Source organism: Falco punctatus, assembly GCF_963210335.1.
Source record: "Falco punctatus genome assembly, chromosome: 7".
NCBI lineage: Eukaryota > Metazoa > Chordata > Aves > Falconiformes > Falconidae > Falco > Falco punctatus.
Window position 1 is genome coordinate 62,642,520 of NC_137587.1, and position 20,023 is coordinate 62,662,542.

Genomic DNA, 20,023 nt, shown 5'->3' on the forward strand with positions numbered 1-20,023 from the left:
ACCAGCATCTAAACCCAAGACCTCTTTGGAATCTGAAAAAATAGAACTTCAATGCTATTTGCCAAAGTGTTTGGGTAATAGAGGCTTTGTATACATATGATCAACTTTGCACCCACAATCTTTAGTGAAATACAAAATGCTAGTGTACACAAACACTTTCTTGCTCCTCCTCATTTTTGTAACCATCAATATGCAATGTACATGAGACTCAGAAAACATGTGCAACTAGTACATGCTAGAATGGGTTAAAAAAAATTGACCATTCATAAATTTGAAAGACATTTAACAAACTCGGCATTCATACTTCAGGCGTTTCCAAGTATTCCAAATGCCCCAGAAAAGTAGGAAAAAACCCATAATGTTTCTTATATAAGAAAGTTTTATAGATTACACACTAATTTGAATAGTTTTGATGCTGAGGAAAAGAGTAAAAGTTCACCTGAAGAAGAAATGATGACTAACTTCTTACAGTGCCTCACACAAACATGAAATGCAGTGGGTTCGGACACTGGAATTCAGGATTGCATTACCTACCCTCCAATATCAGATCAAATACTTAATAATTGGATTCAAAATATTCAATGCTAATTTCTCAGTCCACTGATCAACACACTATACAGTAGGAAATCATACAAGAGAGAAAAGCCAGCTTGGTCCTTCAACAGTATCCTAAGGGAGCGTGCCCAGTATTTCCTACCGCAAAGCCTGTGCACTCCTAAACCCAAGCATTTCTTAGTCTCCAACGTTAAGTATACCTGAAAATAAAAATACAGCTACCAACTGTCATCAACTATATTTCCCCAAAATTATGGGGTGCATTCCATAAGAATAACTGTCTGCTATTAAATGCACTTTTCTGTTTATTTTATTTTCATAGTTCCGTCTAACAAGATAACCTGCTCAGGATGTGGAGCTGCAGGTCTAACACAGAACATAATGTCAACTTGGAGTCTCATCAGTAAACGAAAGAAATTTAAGGTAAATCTATGAAATGCACTCAAGAGTGAAACCAGATGCCATCTGTTGCGTTTTAAACACAAAAGCACAGTCATGGAGACTACTTCATCAAGCAGTGTTTTCTTTACAGCTAAAAACAGCATCTCAGATCAGGAGGAGTGATATGGAAAGAAGACTTGTCTCTGCAGAACATCTCTGTGTGCTGCAAGCTAGCGTGACCACAGACTCTGTAACACAACCCGAAGATTAAGCCATTGCTTTGGCTGCCTCTGACACAGCAGTTTACAAAGTCTTCTTCTAAAATAACCTGTTCAAACTTCAATCCCCACCATGAACATCACTACTTCTAGCAAATCTGCTCCAGAGGCTAAATACGAGTATCCTAACTGAATATCCAGCTAACCCATGCCTGAGGCCAAAAACCAGGCAGTTCTGGGAAATCACTTTTCTGCAATTTCTAAATTTATCCTGAAACAGAACTGGTCTATCATAACCACTTATCAACCACACAAGGCTGTTCAGGGCTTACGGCCCCTGTAATTTTTGGGATCACCTCCGGATCAGGATTGCTAGGAGGAGGAATGATCTTCTTCTCATGTCTTAGTAAATCTTCTCAAATCCCTTCTAAATCTCTTCTTTCTCATCACAGGCCTGTTTACATGAGCATCGTTCTCCTAGGACCTCCAATTGCCAAGCGGGATAGCAGAGACAGTAAAAAGTTGTTTCTAGCAGAGACAGTAAAAAGTTGTTTCTACTGTACAGAAAAAAACACTTCTCTCTGTTCTGTATTTAGAGGTAGATAACATATAAAAGAAAGGAGAGGAGGCAGCCAACAATTGAAAATACAAGTCTTCGTAGGGATGTGGAAACACACTAGGAAGTCAGCAAAAGCTGGAGCATGGAGTGGGTGAGCAGGTTGAAAGAGAGAAACACAAACTTTTGGTTTACACCTGGTTCCCCTGTCCCCCGCTCCCAGACTGCTCCTCTGCTGTGGCCAGAAGAAACCCACAGCACCTCAGCATCCTTCTAATTGCAATGATCAATCAATTAAACAACAGTGTTTCAAAGGACAACCTTAAAGTTCAGCAATACACGGCCACAAAACCAGCCCCTGTTGGATCACTGCTTCTCCCATGCTTTTGTAGCTAAACAGCATCCTCTGAACACATGCGTCTCATCAGGTCCTCTTCACTGCCCTTCTAATGTTCTGAAACCCTCCTGCAACGTTAATCTTGTGCCAGCACTTACAGAGACCAAGTCAACTGGTCTCTTCTGCCAGACCACTGCAAGCCATAACTTAAACCTATTGCCTGGCATCCTGAACAGCAATCAAAAAGGGTTGTTGCTTGTTTTGGGGTGGAAGAACAGAGGGAGAAACACCAGCATTACTTCAATAAACTCTTCAACTGCTGATTCTGCTTAGCCAGAAATAAAATATACATAGCATCGCCGGTCAGCGTGGTGGCAACCTTCTGTCCCCAGCTGTGTCCTCCTCCTGCTCCCAATAAATCTTGGGAGAATTTAAGTAACCAAGGGGAAACTCAGAGCCTTGCACACATAGTTTCAGCTTGTAGTAATGGCAAAGGTGCACCCAGGAAAGGGGGATTCAGCCTAAACATTCTCGGGGGTATAAGCACCTTGTTTACATACAGCTGCCATGATCTGGCACTGAAGTCATAGCAGTCGGCAATGTTTTCAGCCCTGGAAAATGAGTGATTTTGGAAAGCAATCTGTACCACAGATGGCTCTTTGCCTACATAAAGAATTAATTTAGTGGAACAACCTAACACCGAAAATCTGTGAAAAATGTCCATCTTTGCTTATCATCCTGATACGGCAGGGCACTGTAAGAAATGCTTAGATTTAAGGCCACTCTTAAACTCTCTGCTGAATATGAACTGGACGTTTCTGAAATTAAACACATGCTTAAAGGACTTACTAAACTAGGGTGCAAAGGAATGAGGTATCAGCCAAATCCTCTTGCAGCTGTGGCTCAGAAATGCAGAGAAGTGTATTTGATTATAAAAGTAAAGTTACTGAAAAAGCTTCCTCATTTGAGAGGCACCACAGAGATTACAGCACAGACTTCAAAAATTACATAAAATCTGAACAACAGCAAGTGATAATCATGGACTGCAAAATGTTCATAACACCCCTCTGTTACCAGTGAGTTATTTCTCATGTGTGTTAATTACATCAGTTTAATTTTGGACATACAGACTTGTACTGACTTACAGTTTCACATACTGAGCCACCTGGTTGTTACCAGGAGATCTGAAGGAAGAGCAATCCCAGAGCTGTGCTGAAGCGCTTTATAGCAATAAGCAAGCAGAGAAACCAGCAAAAGCAAAACTAGTATTACAGTAGAAAAAACTCAGGGACTATTACAAGTCTGAAATTGTTCTTTGCAGGGATGAGAAAAATGCAAGAGCTTTTTCTAGGCTTTACTTTTCTCTTATTCCCCTTTTTCAGCGGACATAAATCGCTCTCAGCTGTGAAGGAACTACAAGCATTTGGCTTCACAAACAAAAAAACCCCAATACTTTGGGGTCACTACGCAGAACTTTGTTCTGCAGAAATAAAATCAGTGTTTGTGTTTTACAAGACAGCACTTTCAGCTTCTCTGAAATTCTGCACGCTCGCTATTTCTTGGAGCCATTTTCCTTGCCTGACTTACAGAGCACCGAAGAACATGGAGCTGGCAGGCAGATTATATTACTACACCGAACTGCATCTGAAAACATCAACTACTGCAAACTGCAGCTGTCCTTTTGCAGAGGCCAAGTTACTCACACGGAGCGTACTACCCGCCTGTTTAATAAACTGCTGCCTCTTCAGAGCCAGCCCTTCTCTAAGGAGCAGAGCAGCCCAGCTCTGCCAACGCCCTGCAGCCAGCACAGCCCGCTTTAAATACAGGGAAGTAACAGGCTTCAACGGAGGACCCTTTGCTTTGGAATTCACTCCTACCAGACTCAGAAATTGCTGAAACTCAGAGAGGGCTATGCAACCTGCCTAGTTTCCAAGGCTTTTTCATGCAAGTGAAGATGATTTATTGAAACTGTATTTTAAATTTGTATTTTAAAAAACCCATCAAACTGTTAACCAAGCTGCTAGCAAGCAAACAAGAATGTTCCTAGAGAACATCTATTTTTTTTCCTCCCCTAAAAACCTCCTGCCCTTATGCACTATCCTATTCCATTTGCACCACAAAACTATGTTTACTGTGCAGTTTTAATATTGAAGATAAAACAAGCACCCTCAGGAATGACACACAACCAATGAACAAACACTGCTACCGGCATCCTGCTCTCCATCTTCAGCAACCTACGTGCGCTCTATTGCAGCTCCTCAGTTTAGTCTGGAAAGCTATAGCACACACACTTTTACTGCCAGAGGATGCAAAGAGCCAGCAAACAAGCTTGAGACTACAGAAAGGAATACTTCAAGGGCTGCAAAATTTAAATAGGAAGTGTCTTTCATTTTTTTTACATGAAGAACTGCAACAGCTGAAAAGGGAAAGCTCATCTGATAAGCAGAAACTCAAAATGTCACTAGTGTAATTAGTTTTTGAGAAAAATATTTACCCTGCAGCTGAATCAAGCTGCTTTGAAGCCAAATCCTAGCAAAACTGCAACAATGGAGAAGGTTTTGTGTCTGCTTTTTAATGATTGTATCCTAATTATACCAAAATTTCATCTCTTTCCAATGCCGGCTGGGAGAATCATTGTAAAATGCAGCATCCTGCAAATTAGCAAGCAAGTGAACAATAAAATCCCCCCAAGGATAACACATCACAAAACATGCTGCATTCATTTATTTGGTAAAGTGCAGTTTAATTACTTGTAAAAATAATGACTCCTTTGTATGGGCTTTCACTAACATGCGTTGCTGCTCCGTATTTTGCTGAGTGGTACAAGTTGCGTGCCAAATTTGCGTGCATGGATTATACAGTGTGTGCATAAGCAGAGTGCAGAAAAGAGGTTGTATAGCATCCATTGTGTTTTGACAGCACATAAATGACATATACTTTCTTCATGGAAGTTGTCTGATTTTCTGTATTTTGAAACTCAGTATTTCTTCTCTCAATAGTGTTTTTCAAGCCATCTCATTGCAGAAAAAGCTAAGCACAATTAAAATCTCTGCTGGGAAATCAGGATGTGCCTGTTTTGCAGCCGCCACTCTCCCATGTGGAAGGGCCATGGCAGTCCCTGTGTCACATGGTGCTGCCACTGCTCCAGCCAGCCCCAAGCTTCTAGCATGGTGCTTCACCATCATCCCACCCATTGAGAAAGAGGTCCACGACTTCCAGCATCCACAGATTTCTGTTTGCAGGGCTTCATGGAGATAGCAGGGTTTTCAGAGTCACAGGATACGTGGTACAGCTGTCAGATGTTTATACATTATATTTCCACCCAGCAGTCCAAGAGGAAAACTAACCGTAATGAAACGTTTAAGGATGTACTAGGAAGAAAAGGAGCTGGGAACTTGATGGTAACGAGACTGAAGTTGCTAGTGTCTTATTTTCAAAAGATGAACTGTAAAGGTCATCAGAGAAATCCATTAGCTTACACCAGCAGCATCCGTTAAAGGGAAAGGCACAGAGCAATGCCACGTAATACAAGTACTCTTCTTTTTTCTTTCCCCTGATCAAGAACTGCTATTCCAGAATTGGAACAGGTTGTGAAATGCTCCACCAAATACATGAATATCTGTTGTAATAGTTTTGTTTACTTTCCATTTCTTTTTAAATTACCAGCTCTACTCATATCCAGGTTGCAGTATTTGCTGCGAGCTCTATAATCAAATTTTGGCCAACTTAAGCTTTCTATAATAAAGTTTTGGCCAACTTAAGAGACTTTACATACCATCAAGAAGCTTAACATGGTTAGTTTCACCTTGAAGAACTCTGCTGCAGTTATAGGATGAATTTGCACATTCCAGTTTTACAAGATAGCCTGCGAGAGAGTTGTGTTTTCACAGTATGACTGTTGAACTCAATGGAGAAACAAGTAACACTCATCATCTCTGCATTAATCCCAGCCAAGGGTGACAGAAGAAAAGGTTAGAATATAGCTCCTGTCCCACCCTGCACCTTCTCCTTCACCCTCACTTTGAATGTGGTTGGCTGAATTTAAAGATGAAAATTAAATGCAATCACTCCAGCAACACTGATCATGTTTTTTGCCTTCTAACACTCCACCCAACAGCTATAGAAAGCAGAATAATTTACAATTTGTAACTGAGAAATGTTGCGTGATAATGTGGATGACACAGCAGACTCCTAAACAAGACATTAGGTCATTTAACATAAACCCCAAGTATCTGACAATTCAATTCAGAAAAATAAAGTTAATAACAAAGCTTAAGAGAACCAGGCATCAGAATAACACACATGCAAACTAAATCTTTTCTCCTTTACAAATATCCCTCTTGGGACTTGTTTAAGCTTTTTGTCTTTATTAGCCTCAGCTTTTAAAGCTAGATCTCCAAACATTTGCTATTCAAAAATAACTTGCCAACTTCTGAAGGATTCCTTGTAAAACACTGCAGTAAATGCTCACGCCACTGGTTACTTGTTACAAGTTTGTAAGATCTGGCTGCTTCTCAATACCACTCAAAATAGAACTGTTTTCTCCTGTTAAATACTTGCATTAATTCTTACCTAATTTTTTTACCTATACTGTTAAGATACCTATTCTCTACAAGATGCTGCCTTAAAATGAACCATTATTTCATTTAACTAAAAAATTCCAAATCTATAAAGTAAGAATACAACAGACAACTACCACCACGAAGCCCACTAGCTCCCCTCTTTTGGGCAGCTGTGCTTGTTTTTGCATAAGGTTTGTCTTAATTAGTCAATATTACAGTGACTCACTTTGGGCTTTTAGAGACAGCTGGAAGTAGAACACTGTGTAACAGAACAGGAGAATGTAACAACATTATTGCATTGCCCCTAAACCCTAAGGATCTGTCCCCATTGTTGCTAGCAACAAAGGTAAATGCAAAATTATATAAAAATTGCCTTTAAGGATAGAGTAACAGCTCTTGGACGCTATTCACTGATACTGTACAGCAAAGGCTAGCATGATACAGAATAGAAAACTAGCAGAGGAACCATCAAATTATCCTTACTCTGTCAAAAGCTGGTGCAGCTTCTGGTAGCCCCTCTCCAAGGCCAAGCTCACAGGTGTTGCCCCCTCGTTGTTGTGGATGCTGAGAGCTCCTCTTCCACCCGGCTGCTGGAGCAGAAACCACGTCAGCCGCAGCAGACCCAGCCTCACCGCAAAATGCATCAGTGTTTCCCGAGGGATGTTCTCTGGGAAGAAAGAAGAACATAAAAGAAAGAAATGGAAATTTGTAGGCTGTGGGTTAGGTGAATGCCATCTCCCCACCTCCCAGCCACACCACACACAACGGCTGGCATGGCTTTTAGGCTGTCAGCTCCAAGGAACCTGCAGCACCTGGAAAAACACACTGGCTGCCAATATCCAGGAGCGACCAGTATTTTAAAGTGAGGGACATGCTACAGTGGGACTGGAAGTGCTCAGGACCTGTCGGGGTGAGACTGACCACAGAAGTCAATGTTAAAAAACCCCACCGTTTCATAAACAGCCACAGCAACCACCAAGTTTCACTACTTCCAAACAGAACCTGGCATGGTCAGGTGGGTTTTTCTAGACGTCCAAGCCTTCTCCTCACACAACCAGGACCAGGTTTTAGGAACAGACAAGCTCTGTTATTTAATGGGACGCTGAATTGACCTCAAGGCATGAAAAAAATCAATTAGATTTGAAGCACAAATCTAAAGCAGTTATAAAAGAGAACAGTTAAACCTCTCGTGTAGACAAAAAAAAAAAAAAAAGTGAGCATTTTGCTTTCCTGGCTTGATTATGCCTCAGACCAGCTTTTTTTCAGCTTTATACAGTAGCTATACTCTATCATTTTGAGTAGCAGCATTTATAAACTAGCAATCTCCACTGCTGCTTTTTATGTTTAATAATCGTGACCTTCTAATTTGATAAAAGTCACTCTTGAGCCTAAGCTTTCATCTTAGGAAAATATTCCCCTACTCTAAAAGCTGCAGCCCTAGAACGATGCTCTGAAAAGCTTCAACCAGAAATGAGCTCCAGATGCACTGCTGAAATACAGCTATTTGCAGATCAAAGCCTGTTACTTCTCTATGAAGGACAAAAGCATTTGGGTTAAAAAAACTGCAAGATATAAAAATTTGTTCTGTTAATTAACAAAGGATTTCAGTATTGACTGGCAGCAACAACAACAAAGCAGCACCAACTGGGTCTCGGTAAACCATGCCAATGAGCACACTTGGTATAATACCTTTAATATCATACCAATGATTTATTGTGCTATGAATTTGGTTGCCAGCCAAACCTACAGAGCAGGTTTAAAAAGGCATAATGACTTTAGGATTTAATTAAGTATTTTTTCCTCAAGAAGCATGCCCCAAGAGAATTCACTTTTTTAGAGTGCTGTTGTTTTTCTTGCTTACTTGCTTTCTTAAGGGACATCATTTAGACTTCCAGCTAAAAACAAAGCAAAAACGGGCAGTTCTGCCCTGCCTGACACAATTTTCCCCAACTTTTTGGATCAATTCCTGAAGAATTAATCTGTATTCAAGAACCAAAAACTTTCTGGCACCGTCTCTCTTCTGAATGACTCCAAATTAGGTCTCTGGGCTACAAACCAATCCTTCCCCCCTAACCTCCTCCTGATTACCGTAAAGCAAAACCATGCTGTCCTGAATACATGAGCATGTCTGAATGGAGGTTCCAGCTGATCAGAGAAAAAAGGAATAGCTGAGCTCCCTCAGAGACAAATGTTCAGCCTGTGGGAGAGTAATGACAAGGGTTTTGGTATTAAATGCTATAGCGTGTTACAATTTAGAAATAACACAACGAGGTAGTTAATCAATTGTTGTCAGCCTTGGATTTAAAGAAAAATGAAAAATAACACACTGAATAGCCAGACATAAAGGAAAGGCTACTGATGATGTTGCAAAATGAGGAAGTGTGGATACAGGTAGGACTTACCCAGAGTGAAAGCAGATGCCCAAGGTTTCACTCACCCAAGAACTTGTACTTATACAAAGCTCCTACATTACCTGTACACTGGTGGAGTCAGCTGGCATAATTAAAGTGGTGCCACTCTTCCTCTTACTGAGAGGTACAAAGCACAGAAGCACTTCTGTCAGAGCAAATGACTGCTGCCCGAACAAGGAATGTGTTGCACTGGTCTGACCACATCTGTTCTAGCATGGGATCTCCTGTTCTAGCTGCTTTATTGAAAGGGAAAATCATCTTCCTAACTAAAACAGACAGCCTTACATCAAAACTGAGCAGCACAGACCTGCAAAGCATAAGCATGGTTCCCTAGACCAAATTGTTTCCTCCTCCTTCAGCTGAGAAGTCTTACAGTGAGGTAGAAGCATCTTCTGCTCACCAACTCACGGTTCACCAATAAACACACATACCAATTGCAAGTTCTGCAAGATGCAAGCAAATACTCATCCTGTCCCTGATCCAACTGGGCGTCCATCTCTGTTTCACACGTCCATACGTGAAATGCCCCCTCCCACTTGTCCCAAATGCCCGTCTGATGTAATCTGCTCATATGACTGTAACTTCAGAAAATCTCACCTTTTTCCCATTCATTTAAAACAATCTACTGTATCAGCAAATTAATGGACACAGTAGTTCCAGCATGTGAATGGATGTGTCTACAAATGCTACTGAACTAAATGTGGCCCTGCCCCAATGCTTTTGAGCAACGACGACGTGCATAGATTTGTACAAGAAGACATGGCATGTTGCCATCTGGAGCATATTAAGCATACAAGATCACTATCCAGGCCCATTTGGAAGGCTCTGCCTAACATATAAACTGGCAAGAGGCCATTCTAACAGATGGGCACAGATGATGGCAGCAAAGAGACAAAGTACTGTACATACAACAACTGCAAGGGCTCCAGGCAGTGGCTTTAGAAGGTTTTGGAGTGTGCAAAACTTGCACGGCTACAGTTAAAAAGGCGTGTGCCATCTGTGGGCTGGATTAACTATTAATATGTAATGAAAAATACATCTGTTTGTATACGGTGTTGCTCAGAACGAGGCAAGAGCTGGTCTGCATCGAGTACGGGGGTGTTGCTGGATGGAAAGGGGGAGTAAGACAGACAGATCCCTCCAGCGTTCCTAGCTTTGAAGGGATGAAACTTGTAGCATAAAATGTGGGAAATTCAGTCAATGATTTCAAGGTCTTGTCATGGTGCAAAATGCATGTCCCAGGCATGGAAGAATAACAAAACCTTTAACATGCAATAGCCAGAGCTCCCTCTCCTACCACATGTCAAGCATGAGATATGCATCTCAAAATGTCTATCCTTTGAATGTCCACAAAAAACTTATTGTAACTTAGGAAATTGTGGAAATTCAAGACACACGGTACTGGAAAGGCCAAGGTTGTTTTGTTCCTCTCTTGTTCCCTAGTAATAGGCAAGAGTTGAAACATATGATTATTGTTCCATAATGCCAAGGCACTCTAATCCAGCTGGCAGAACATAAGACTTCAGACATATTATTTTTATGTTTTTGGTTCAGGTTTTTTTTTTTTGTAGCTATGACACATGAACAGACAGTTTATCTGGGTAACTAGGGACAAAATTTCCACAGAACACTTTCAAATGTACTTTGCTAATGGGAAAGGTTTAAGGTGCTATTAGCACAAAACAAACATTAAAAAAAAAAGTTTGGGTATGACACAGCTGAGAACACACAAACTGTTCTCTAAGTAAAAACTTGCATTTCAATCCTGATTAAATAACAGGAGGAAAAAAACCTGTTCCTTTTTAAAAATCACTCTTATATAAAGTAACCCACAGCTAACCCAAAACTAACAGTTTATCCTTCTTGCCCTGAGACACCTCATCAAGGAACAGCCAGCCATAGACTGGATGTCATCTCTTACCAGTCTTCCTGTGATGGTGACCTTCAGTTAGTTCTCACCCAAAATCACATATACTTGGCAATTTTGAAATCTACCATCAAATGTTGGCCACATCAAATGTGGCCACAAAATCTTGTTTTCTGGTGGAAATGTTCTCATTGCTCAGATCAATCCTTGAGAAATAAGGGGAGCAAAAAAACAGAAACAAGCTATCACCTAACACTGAGGTCCTAGAGGAATGCTCCAGCAGGCAACAGTACTGAAAAAAAGGTCAAGGCAAATATGATGTATTTGGAGTTATGAGTTCAGTTAATAAAAAGATGTGTGAGTAATTCTTTAGTCTTATAAACAAGACATTTTTCAGAGCACACCAAAGGATCTTCATGTCCCCATTCCCACTATTATCAAAGGGAACAGAAACTTTCTCATGCCAATGATTTCTCAGCCACAGACTGAGTGGTACATTTTGAGTACTGAGCAGCACGTTTCAGACACTGCCTGAACAAGAATTATTTTCTGCTTTCCATTTTCCACTGCAGACAACATTAAATTTAGGTATGGAAAAGATTTTTTTACATCTTATCAAGGACTACAGCTGAATAGACCACTTTGTGCTGAAAGCACAGAAAAGATCATACCAATTTATCCCATACAGTCCTTTATCAGAGGGCAGAGAAGGTGAGCAGCAGACTGGAAAGGGTATGAAACCCAACAAAAAGAATACCTGTTACTATTACACTGAAAGGGTTCAATGAGAAACTATAAAAAGAGTGCAGCACATGAACAGATAAAAGCTTTATGTCTGAAAAAACATCATCAGCTGCACATCTTTAACATCTCCCCATAAGGAAAAAAATGTTAGCTCCCAATAATCAAATTTCCTTCTCTTTCTAGGGGTTTTGCTTTTTTTCTTTAAAATAAGGCACTTTTTGGTTACTTTCTTCCTTCAGACATCCTCCCTTTTTGTTAAAAAAATCCGTATTAGTGATGTCTAATCACAGTAACACTCACGTTGCGCTGTACACTGAAATCTTACTGGTTTTGTATGCGAAGTTATTAAACCTATAACCGAAATCCATGCAGAGTATTTCAAACCAGGGCAAAGTACTTCCCTCTCTACCCAACTCCTGCTCGGTGCGCTCAGGGAATTTCATTTCTCAAGCAGTACTTACTGCACCAGGATGTTTATTCCACAGCATTTCTGGGAAGCTGTACATATTCAAGATGTCAGTAACTGGGGTCCTAAAGTTAAAGAGCTGTTAAGTGTTTTATCTAATGAGATGGCCTCCTGCTTATCCGCAGGTAATCCTGGCTGACTATATCCCAGCACATCAAAGCAATCGCTTCTCCTTAGGCTGCCAGGGGAATGGCTCCATATCGTGGCTGATCACAGCAACACTCTGCCAACATTAACCAGCTCCTGGAAACACCATCTCAGAAAGCTCACACATCTGACACTGTAACCATAAAGTCTGGGTTTCACTGCTTACTCTTAATGAGCAAAATGAAAAGCCTGTTTCCTCAAAAGTTTTGTCAGATTATTACCTAAAAGATATTTTGAAGTTTATCTGTTTACTACTAACAGTTAACTCAAGGATTACCTCTCCAAGTTTTTCATACCTGAGCCTTGGATCCTCCCTTTTTTTTTTTTTTTTCTGACCCCCCCCACCCCCGCAATACAAGCAAGCCATAATTATTACTCATGCCTCCAAATATTCTGTTCTGGTTTTCTAGTTAGCTTATTTTCTCTTCAGTCACTTAAAATAGAAAAACACAGTTCTGTAATTACATTGCATACATCCTCAGAATACATATTAAATTTTGATTCCTAAAGTGTAACAATCTGTTCCATTTAAGCAGATGCCTTTAAATGCCACTGAGAACAGTAAATAACCCTACTTTTGACAGCAGTAACGATGTTCTTTAAAAAGGTACAGTGCACTTGTAATAATTAAGATGGACATGATTATACAGCACCTGAAAGTAATGCTGTGTTTGGAATACCACAGTAAGAAGAGTAATCCTTAATTATGGATGCCACTTGAGTTCATACAGATAGACAGATAATTAAGCACAAGTACCAGGAATCCCTACTGCAGAGGGACAGCGGATGGCTGGGGGGAGACCGGAGTCCTCAGGACACAACTGCCCCAGAACAGAAATGATGAGGACTGCAGCTGTGCAGGGAGGAGGTCAGGCCACACTTGCCCAGGGGGTTTCAGACACACTCATTACCAGCAATGCAAATCCTTCCCTACACACACGTGCACCTGCCCTGCCCCTGCAACACAAGGACATGCTGCTGCACCGGCTGAGCAGCACCGTGGCACCATGCACAATGCTCCTTCCTCCATCTCCTTCGGCCTTGGCACACGCCAGGTGTTCTTTTGCTATCCAGTTCATCTAATCAAATGGTTAAGTATCTTCTGTCTGCCTCAGCAAGAGAGGATGGAGCACAAAGACATCTGGAGTCAGGTATCTTAGGATGCCCCCATCCCCAGTTCTGCTACCGTGACACCAAGCGGGGTCTGGAAGTTACTTTACTCTCCCGAAGTCCCATTACCTGGGACCTATGTAAAATACTTTGTATCTGCAGGTAAATAGATAGTTAATGCAAGTCTTTCTGGGGTCCTTTTCTCTAAGCTAAGGATGAAAAGCTAAGACTTGTTCTCTGAGGTCTTCTAGAAATAGCAAGTAGAAGGCTGCACCTCAACTGTCCTACACAGCAGGTAGGTTCAGGGAGAATGAGAAAAGTAAGAGATGGAGACTGGGAGGCAACTTAGAAGTCAGATGCACAACATCCTAAGAGCAAACCAGACAACAAAAATATGCTCACCATTACTGTAAAAAGGACCAAAACACCACAGCTCCCTTCTTTTCTGCTTTCCAGTCAGCTCCATGGGTGTTGGTCAGCTGTGCTCCTTCTCCACAGGAATATAATATTGATCAAAACACCCTGAAGCCTAAGTATACCTTTTGAGAGTAGCTGTCATGAGGAAAAGCTTGAGAGAATAGCTTTTATAAATATATTAAAGGGGAAAATATTCCATAAAGTAATTGTTACCTAGACACCTTACTAAAGTCAAATCAGGATCAAATCAGAAGGGCAAAGAATTCGAAATAAGAAATTTGAGCAAGAATATCACCTTTCCACGGGAAAGCAAGCAGGAAAGCTTTAAGACAAGACCACTGACAAATGGTTTACGAGAGAGGATTCTGTTTTCTGAACTTGCTTTTCCCATCAGGGATTCATGATGTCCAGGCACTGCTCTCCATCACCTGAGCATGGCTGTCAGTGGTAAGACCAGGCTGGGTACCATGCTCCACACCACTGGCTGCTAAACAAAAAGCTTGTAATTAAAGCCTCAATCCTACAAAAACATAGCCTGGTGTTAAATTCAGCACAAAGAGTTCATTCAAAGCCTCCTGAGGTCCAAACAAATCTATCTTTTTCAAAGTGTTTTGGGGGAAGAACTAAGGACTTGTGATCACAAACATATTTAGTCTTTTACACTGTATCAGAGTAATAGAAAACAGTAAATACTTGGTTTTGAGCATAACCAAATACCTACAATAATGTTACTGTAAGGATTAGATTAACCAATGCTGCTCAGTGCATTTTAGTTTGGAACAGTTTCTTCTTAAGCAATAAAACCTTTTGCTGTTCAAGTAGAATAAAAAGAAAAGAATGAGAATACTGCAAATGAATGTAGTGGGGTTTCGAAAATACCTTGATGAAAATAAAGGAAAAAAATGTTCATTTTAGTTTCAATTTGTTCTAATGAAAACGATGTCTAAAGAGATAGCAGAGGAATAAATGTAAAGACAACCTAGTGTGTAGGAGATTGAGATTACCAGGATTACTGAAGCCAAATAAACTTCTCGTCAAATAGCAACAGCTAACATCAATAGGTTACATAGAAATAAATAAAAAGGCACTAAAAATGTTCACAAATGTCCTCCAGTAGTTTTAAATAATTTTGAAGGTATTTCTAATCTGCAACTGAAAAGAATGCTCTTAATTTGGCTATAGGACCGTACCACACATTTAATCTTGAGCAACGGCAAACTCTTAAAAGATTGAAGACCTTGGTTTGGTAACAGAACATAAGCACACAGATGAATCTTACCTAGCTTTGTCCACAGTAATCATGCATACTTATTTACTTAAAAGGCAAATCTACTAATGCGTTATAAAACGTGGGGGTGCGAAATGCTGCAATAACTTAAGGAGTAACAATGGATGAATGCAAACCACTGAAGATCTTATTAAGGATGCAACCACCAGCCTGCTGGAACTCATGAGCACACGGGGTGTTACACACCAGCTCCTCCTCGGTGGGATGGACCTTAACCTCCCACTTTGCACTGCACTGACACAAAAGATTGGTTTAGCAGCCTCAGCAGATGGAGCTGGGTGTTACTTTTAGCTGTTTCTCTGCCATCTAGGGTGTGCAATGAACTCCCTGCCCTCTGCTCAAAGACTGGTCAGGATTGGGTGCAGCTAAAAGCAAGAAGCAGCTTGCATGTGGAGACATCTCCTCCTCAAGAATCAGCACAGCATCATGCTTGATGGTGGATCTCCCCAGCCGCTGCTTGCAGAAAGGCCATTACTTCCTAACTGTTTTTGTAAAAACCCGACTCCTACTTCAGTCCTTTGAAAAATCAACTTTTAAATGTGTTTGACAGAAACAGCCATCTCTGAACAGCAACTCCCCACCAAGCTGCAGCACTCGGGGAGCTGGCTGAGGCTCCCAGCTCACTCCTGCGTTCAGAGGTTTTGCTAAACAGCAGCGTTTTGTTTCCAACCCACAAGAGCCCATAGAGACATGCCAGCTTAGAGGCAGTGTTAAAAATCTTTCAAGAAGGGATCTGACATTTTCTTTTGTTCTCATTTCTATAGTATTTTCTCCTTCAAGAAGGTTATTTGAAGTATCTGGTGCTGACATTTAGCAAAATGTGAAATATGAATTGGAATAGCTGTTCATAGGTAGTGACACAGCGCAGGACAGGGTGTCCCACTGGAGGGGCACTGGCCAGAATATGTCTAATTGTTCCAGTGCTCCCACAGTTTCAATCTTTGTTGAGCTTCTCTCTCTCACACACACACACAAATTAACTTACAAGCACCAGTATAGGGGTGCTATATTTTACCACAAAGGTTTTTATAATCTACTACTCCATCATAAATAAGAAACACCTCTTCCATCTCACTCTAGCAAAACAGAGTTTTGTGACCAAAAGGATGCTTACACATGCAAAACTTTCCTGCCACAATCACAAAAATTCCCTACGTATAATTATCTCACTGCAAAAAAATTACCATATAAATCTAGCTCTAGCAAAAAAGCTGATCAGAAGATGAACAACAGGCCAAGACATCAATAAACTACCCTTCTCAGTTATTTATGAAAGGACTCACTGCACAGAATATATTTTATAGCACAATATTCTTGGATGAAAGTTGCATTTAAAGCCACTACATTTATTCACTTTTGTCTACAAAAACCTCACCACAAGATGCCAGAAAACTCAGCACTATAGAGCTCCCTCTTCTCACTGTGGATGCAATGGATGCTCTACAGGTCCATTAGCATTCAGAGCCCCACAGGATCAGGGCTTCCAGGCACACAAGTGCATGCTGAGCAAATCAATGTAAATCTTATGGCCTAGTTTCCCTAAGTGCTGATTTTCCAAAGAACAATCAAAGTCAAAAAGAGAAACTGGATCTCAGCCTTCCTGCAAAACCAGCAACAATTCAGAGCTTCAATCAAAGTTTTCATTAACTTCAGATCATTTTGATTGTATTTTTATCACAACTTCTTTAAATGCAGAAACAAACATCAGTGTCTTCCACACAGAGGAAAAAAAACACCCAAGTGTTTATCTCCTTGTAAACATAGAACAGCATCTGAATTTCTACCCAGAAACAATTAAAAACAATCAAGTCTTTTAATGTCTGCTAACACTGCTTGATCTGCCTGTCCATGTATTCACGTTTACAAAAGCAGTCAGCAAGTTGGTGAAAAACAAAGCAGGAAGATTTCCTGCAGAAAACCCTGTTGCAGCAAGCAGAACTGAGCCTGCTGCGCCGAGCAAGCCACATCCCATTCCTATTCAAGTGTTTTTGCCACTGCATCCTACAAAAGATAAGAAAAGTGGCTGTGAGGCAGCTGTAAAGTGAAACTATTTGCCAAAATACCCTGAAAATTTACAGCAAGGATTTGTACACACTGGAACTAGCTCCCAGTCCCTCAATATGCTTCCTTAAAGTCCCTTGTGACCAAAAAAAACCCCAAAACATAGAAAAAAACCCCAAACCACAACCCACAACAAAAACCACCCAAACAAACCGAAAAAACCCAGAACTCAAGGACAAAGACATGCTAACAGCACCCCTAACACCTTGGCACTTCTGCCTCAGCAGTCACCAGAGACTTAGGGCCAGCCTTGGGGTTTATTTATAAGCTCTCAGTAGCCCTTGCTGCTGTAGTTCAGGGTCAGGCTTCCCCACCTTTGCCTTCTCATACTTGCAAATCTGTCCAGGCTTTTCTTGGGGAATGCTTGTGTTCACCCAGACAGTGTGCAACCAGGAATACGACACAAATCTTCAGGGTCAGTATCCAAAGTTCTCCAAGAAAAATCAGATTTCTTTTACACATCACAGTTGCTTTGCACGTGTTCTATAAAACCAACATTTACCAAAAGTGCCAAACTTGTGGCACAAGGATATTATTTCCAGGAGCATCAAGCTTTCTACACACAGGTTTCTTTCGGGAAATCTCAGAAGCATGATGCTGACACAGATACCATTGCATACATACGAAAATCCCCACCTTCTGGGTATATGTTAAAATATTGACTGTTTACAACAGCTTGTGCTATTTCATAAGAGAAAGACAAAGACAAAGCATCAGTGCCTTATGTATTTTAAGGTGGCTGAAGTACAAAGCATAGGATGCAGATGTAATAGGGGCACAGTGGTGCACATCACATCCCAACTCCAGGCACAGAGACCAACACACCTTTTGAAAGGCACATGGGTTCCCAAAGAAAGGAACACCCTCTCCCAGGCTTTTTACCTTTCTCCCAACCCACAAGTCTCACGTGCGCCCTAGAGATCCTCACCGGTCAGGGACTGGTCCGCTCCCAGCACGTTCCATTCTGCTGGCAGTTTCAGGTGTCGAAATGCCAAAGCCACTTTCTCATCCAAAAAGTCCACGTCGGCAGCAGGTGGTCTTGACCGGTCCAAGAAGCGGGTGAAATTTAGTGCCTGCTGGTTGCCAGCGCAGGTGGCCAGAAACTGGGCAGCATCGTAGGCTTCGTCCTGGACAAACTGGAAACTCTCTTCTGCCACAACCAGAACAGGATGACCTTCTCTAGAAGCACAAAGTGCCACCTTCACTGTCTCACAGCAGTCGTGGCCTGCAAAATAAAACCAAGGGAAATGGTAAAAAAAGAACTATTGCATGCACTGAAGAAACACAGCTGAGCATCTCCTTTGACACATTAAATGAGGTAAGAGCAAGTTACTGAGGGTGACAACTCCAAACACCATCTTGGGAATGTATAGGTATCATCAGAGATCAGTATTTCCTATGGACTTAAAAAGGAAAAAATGTGTAACTTTTCTCTGTCACAATATAAACCAAGAAACAGAAGCCACCCTTATCTGACCAGGCTATTTTTGATCAGCTACAAGTAAACTCAAAAGCATTAAGTTAAATCAAGTGAAGATTTTGCTAACATACCAAAAGCCAGATTATATGGTCAGACTTTCCTTTTCCAGCTCCACAGGACTCCAGTAACTCACCAGAAACTAGAATCCGAGTACTGCAAAACTACATACTCCAAATGCTGTCACAACACTTGGCTTGTACTGAAAACACCACAATTTCACCTAAAACAGAGACCTCAATGGCTACGAGAGCACGACCTGCCTGCCCAGGCATGCTCTGTGCGAGCCGTCAGACCCCATGCTCACCACTGCACCTGCCCTTTCTTTTTATATGGGTTCACATTACAAAACAAAACCTAAGCTGCTTCTGCTAAATAAAAACATGGAAATGGCCACTTTCTATATTTACAAAACAAGCAGGTTGGAAGTTTGAAAACTTTTAAGTTTATTTATTTATTTAGGGCAGGAGAAACAGGAGAAGATGCTCTGGCATGGCAACAATTTCATTGATTCAAACTAAAAAAAAAAATAAACAAACCCCACAACACCTTTTTGCAATTTTAAAAGGAAAAATAAACTATGTGTCCAACACAACCAGCACTTTTAATTGTCAGACATGCTCCTTCAATAATAAGGTTTGTGTTTCAAGTTCACTATGCAGCACAGTTTCTTGTTCCAGTCTCAGACTGACGTCATGGCTGTTTTTGCCAGAACAGCACGGACCCTGCACTAATTACTGGAAAAGCTTCTTTTTGCCCATGACCTCAGCATACTACTACATTCATGAAACCCTGCTTAATTAAATACAAAATGACGATTTATTTTTAAAGGCTTGAAAATTCAATTTAAGCCCCTATTTGTGGTCAGTGGGAAAGTTTCCTTCTTGTGTTGGAGCCCTTTGCTGTTGATTTCCCTGACAAAAGGAAAAATATGTCCCTAATCTTCATGGTCTTTCAGCCAACCTTCCAAATCTGTTCTGCGGCTTTTGGCATCTGTACAGGTTTTGTCTGCTGAAAGAGGCTATCCTGAAGTTAATTGAAAGGTCAAAACTGCTATTAGGACACTGTGGGTAGCACCAGAATTGTCACAGACAAGGCTGTGTGGCTTCCTAAGGAGAGCAAATGCAGTTGGAAAGGTATCAAAGACAAGTGCAGAAGGAGAGGAAAACACACATGGGTGTTGCTGCAACAGCTCAATACAACTGGGAGGCTATGAAGCCGAAAGGTGAGAAAACTTCATTCCTTCCAGCACTGGGCATCTATTAGCAAGAGGATGCTGTGAAAGCTGAAGGAACAGATTTACTAGTACTGATGTTATGGAAAAGAATAAGGGTAGGAAGACCTACTTCTACTGTTCTTGAAAATACTGCACGTGCATTCTAAAACATCACCAGTCAATAGGATGGGCAGGGAACTCAGCAGCCCT

The 20,023-nt window shown here is 41.1% G+C and overlaps 1 protein-coding gene across 13 annotated transcripts in view; it reads right to left on the reverse strand.

Annotated features, from left to right (window-relative positions):
* The window catches only part of AKAP13 (A-kinase anchoring protein 13), a 222,469-nt gene that overhangs the window by 112,313 nt on the left and 90,133 nt on the right, over positions 1-20,023 (reverse strand). For all 13 annotated transcript variants that reach the window (XM_080396174.1, XM_080396186.1, XM_080396175.1 and 10 more), the window contains 2 exons: positions 18,049-18,345; positions 7,093-7,276 (listed from right to left, as the gene is read on the reverse strand). In XM_080396174.1, coding sequence (XP_080252300.1) covers positions 7,093-7,276; positions 18,049-18,345 — 481 coding nt within the window. The remainder of the gene's footprint in view (positions 1-7,092; positions 7,277-18,048; positions 18,346-20,023) is intronic.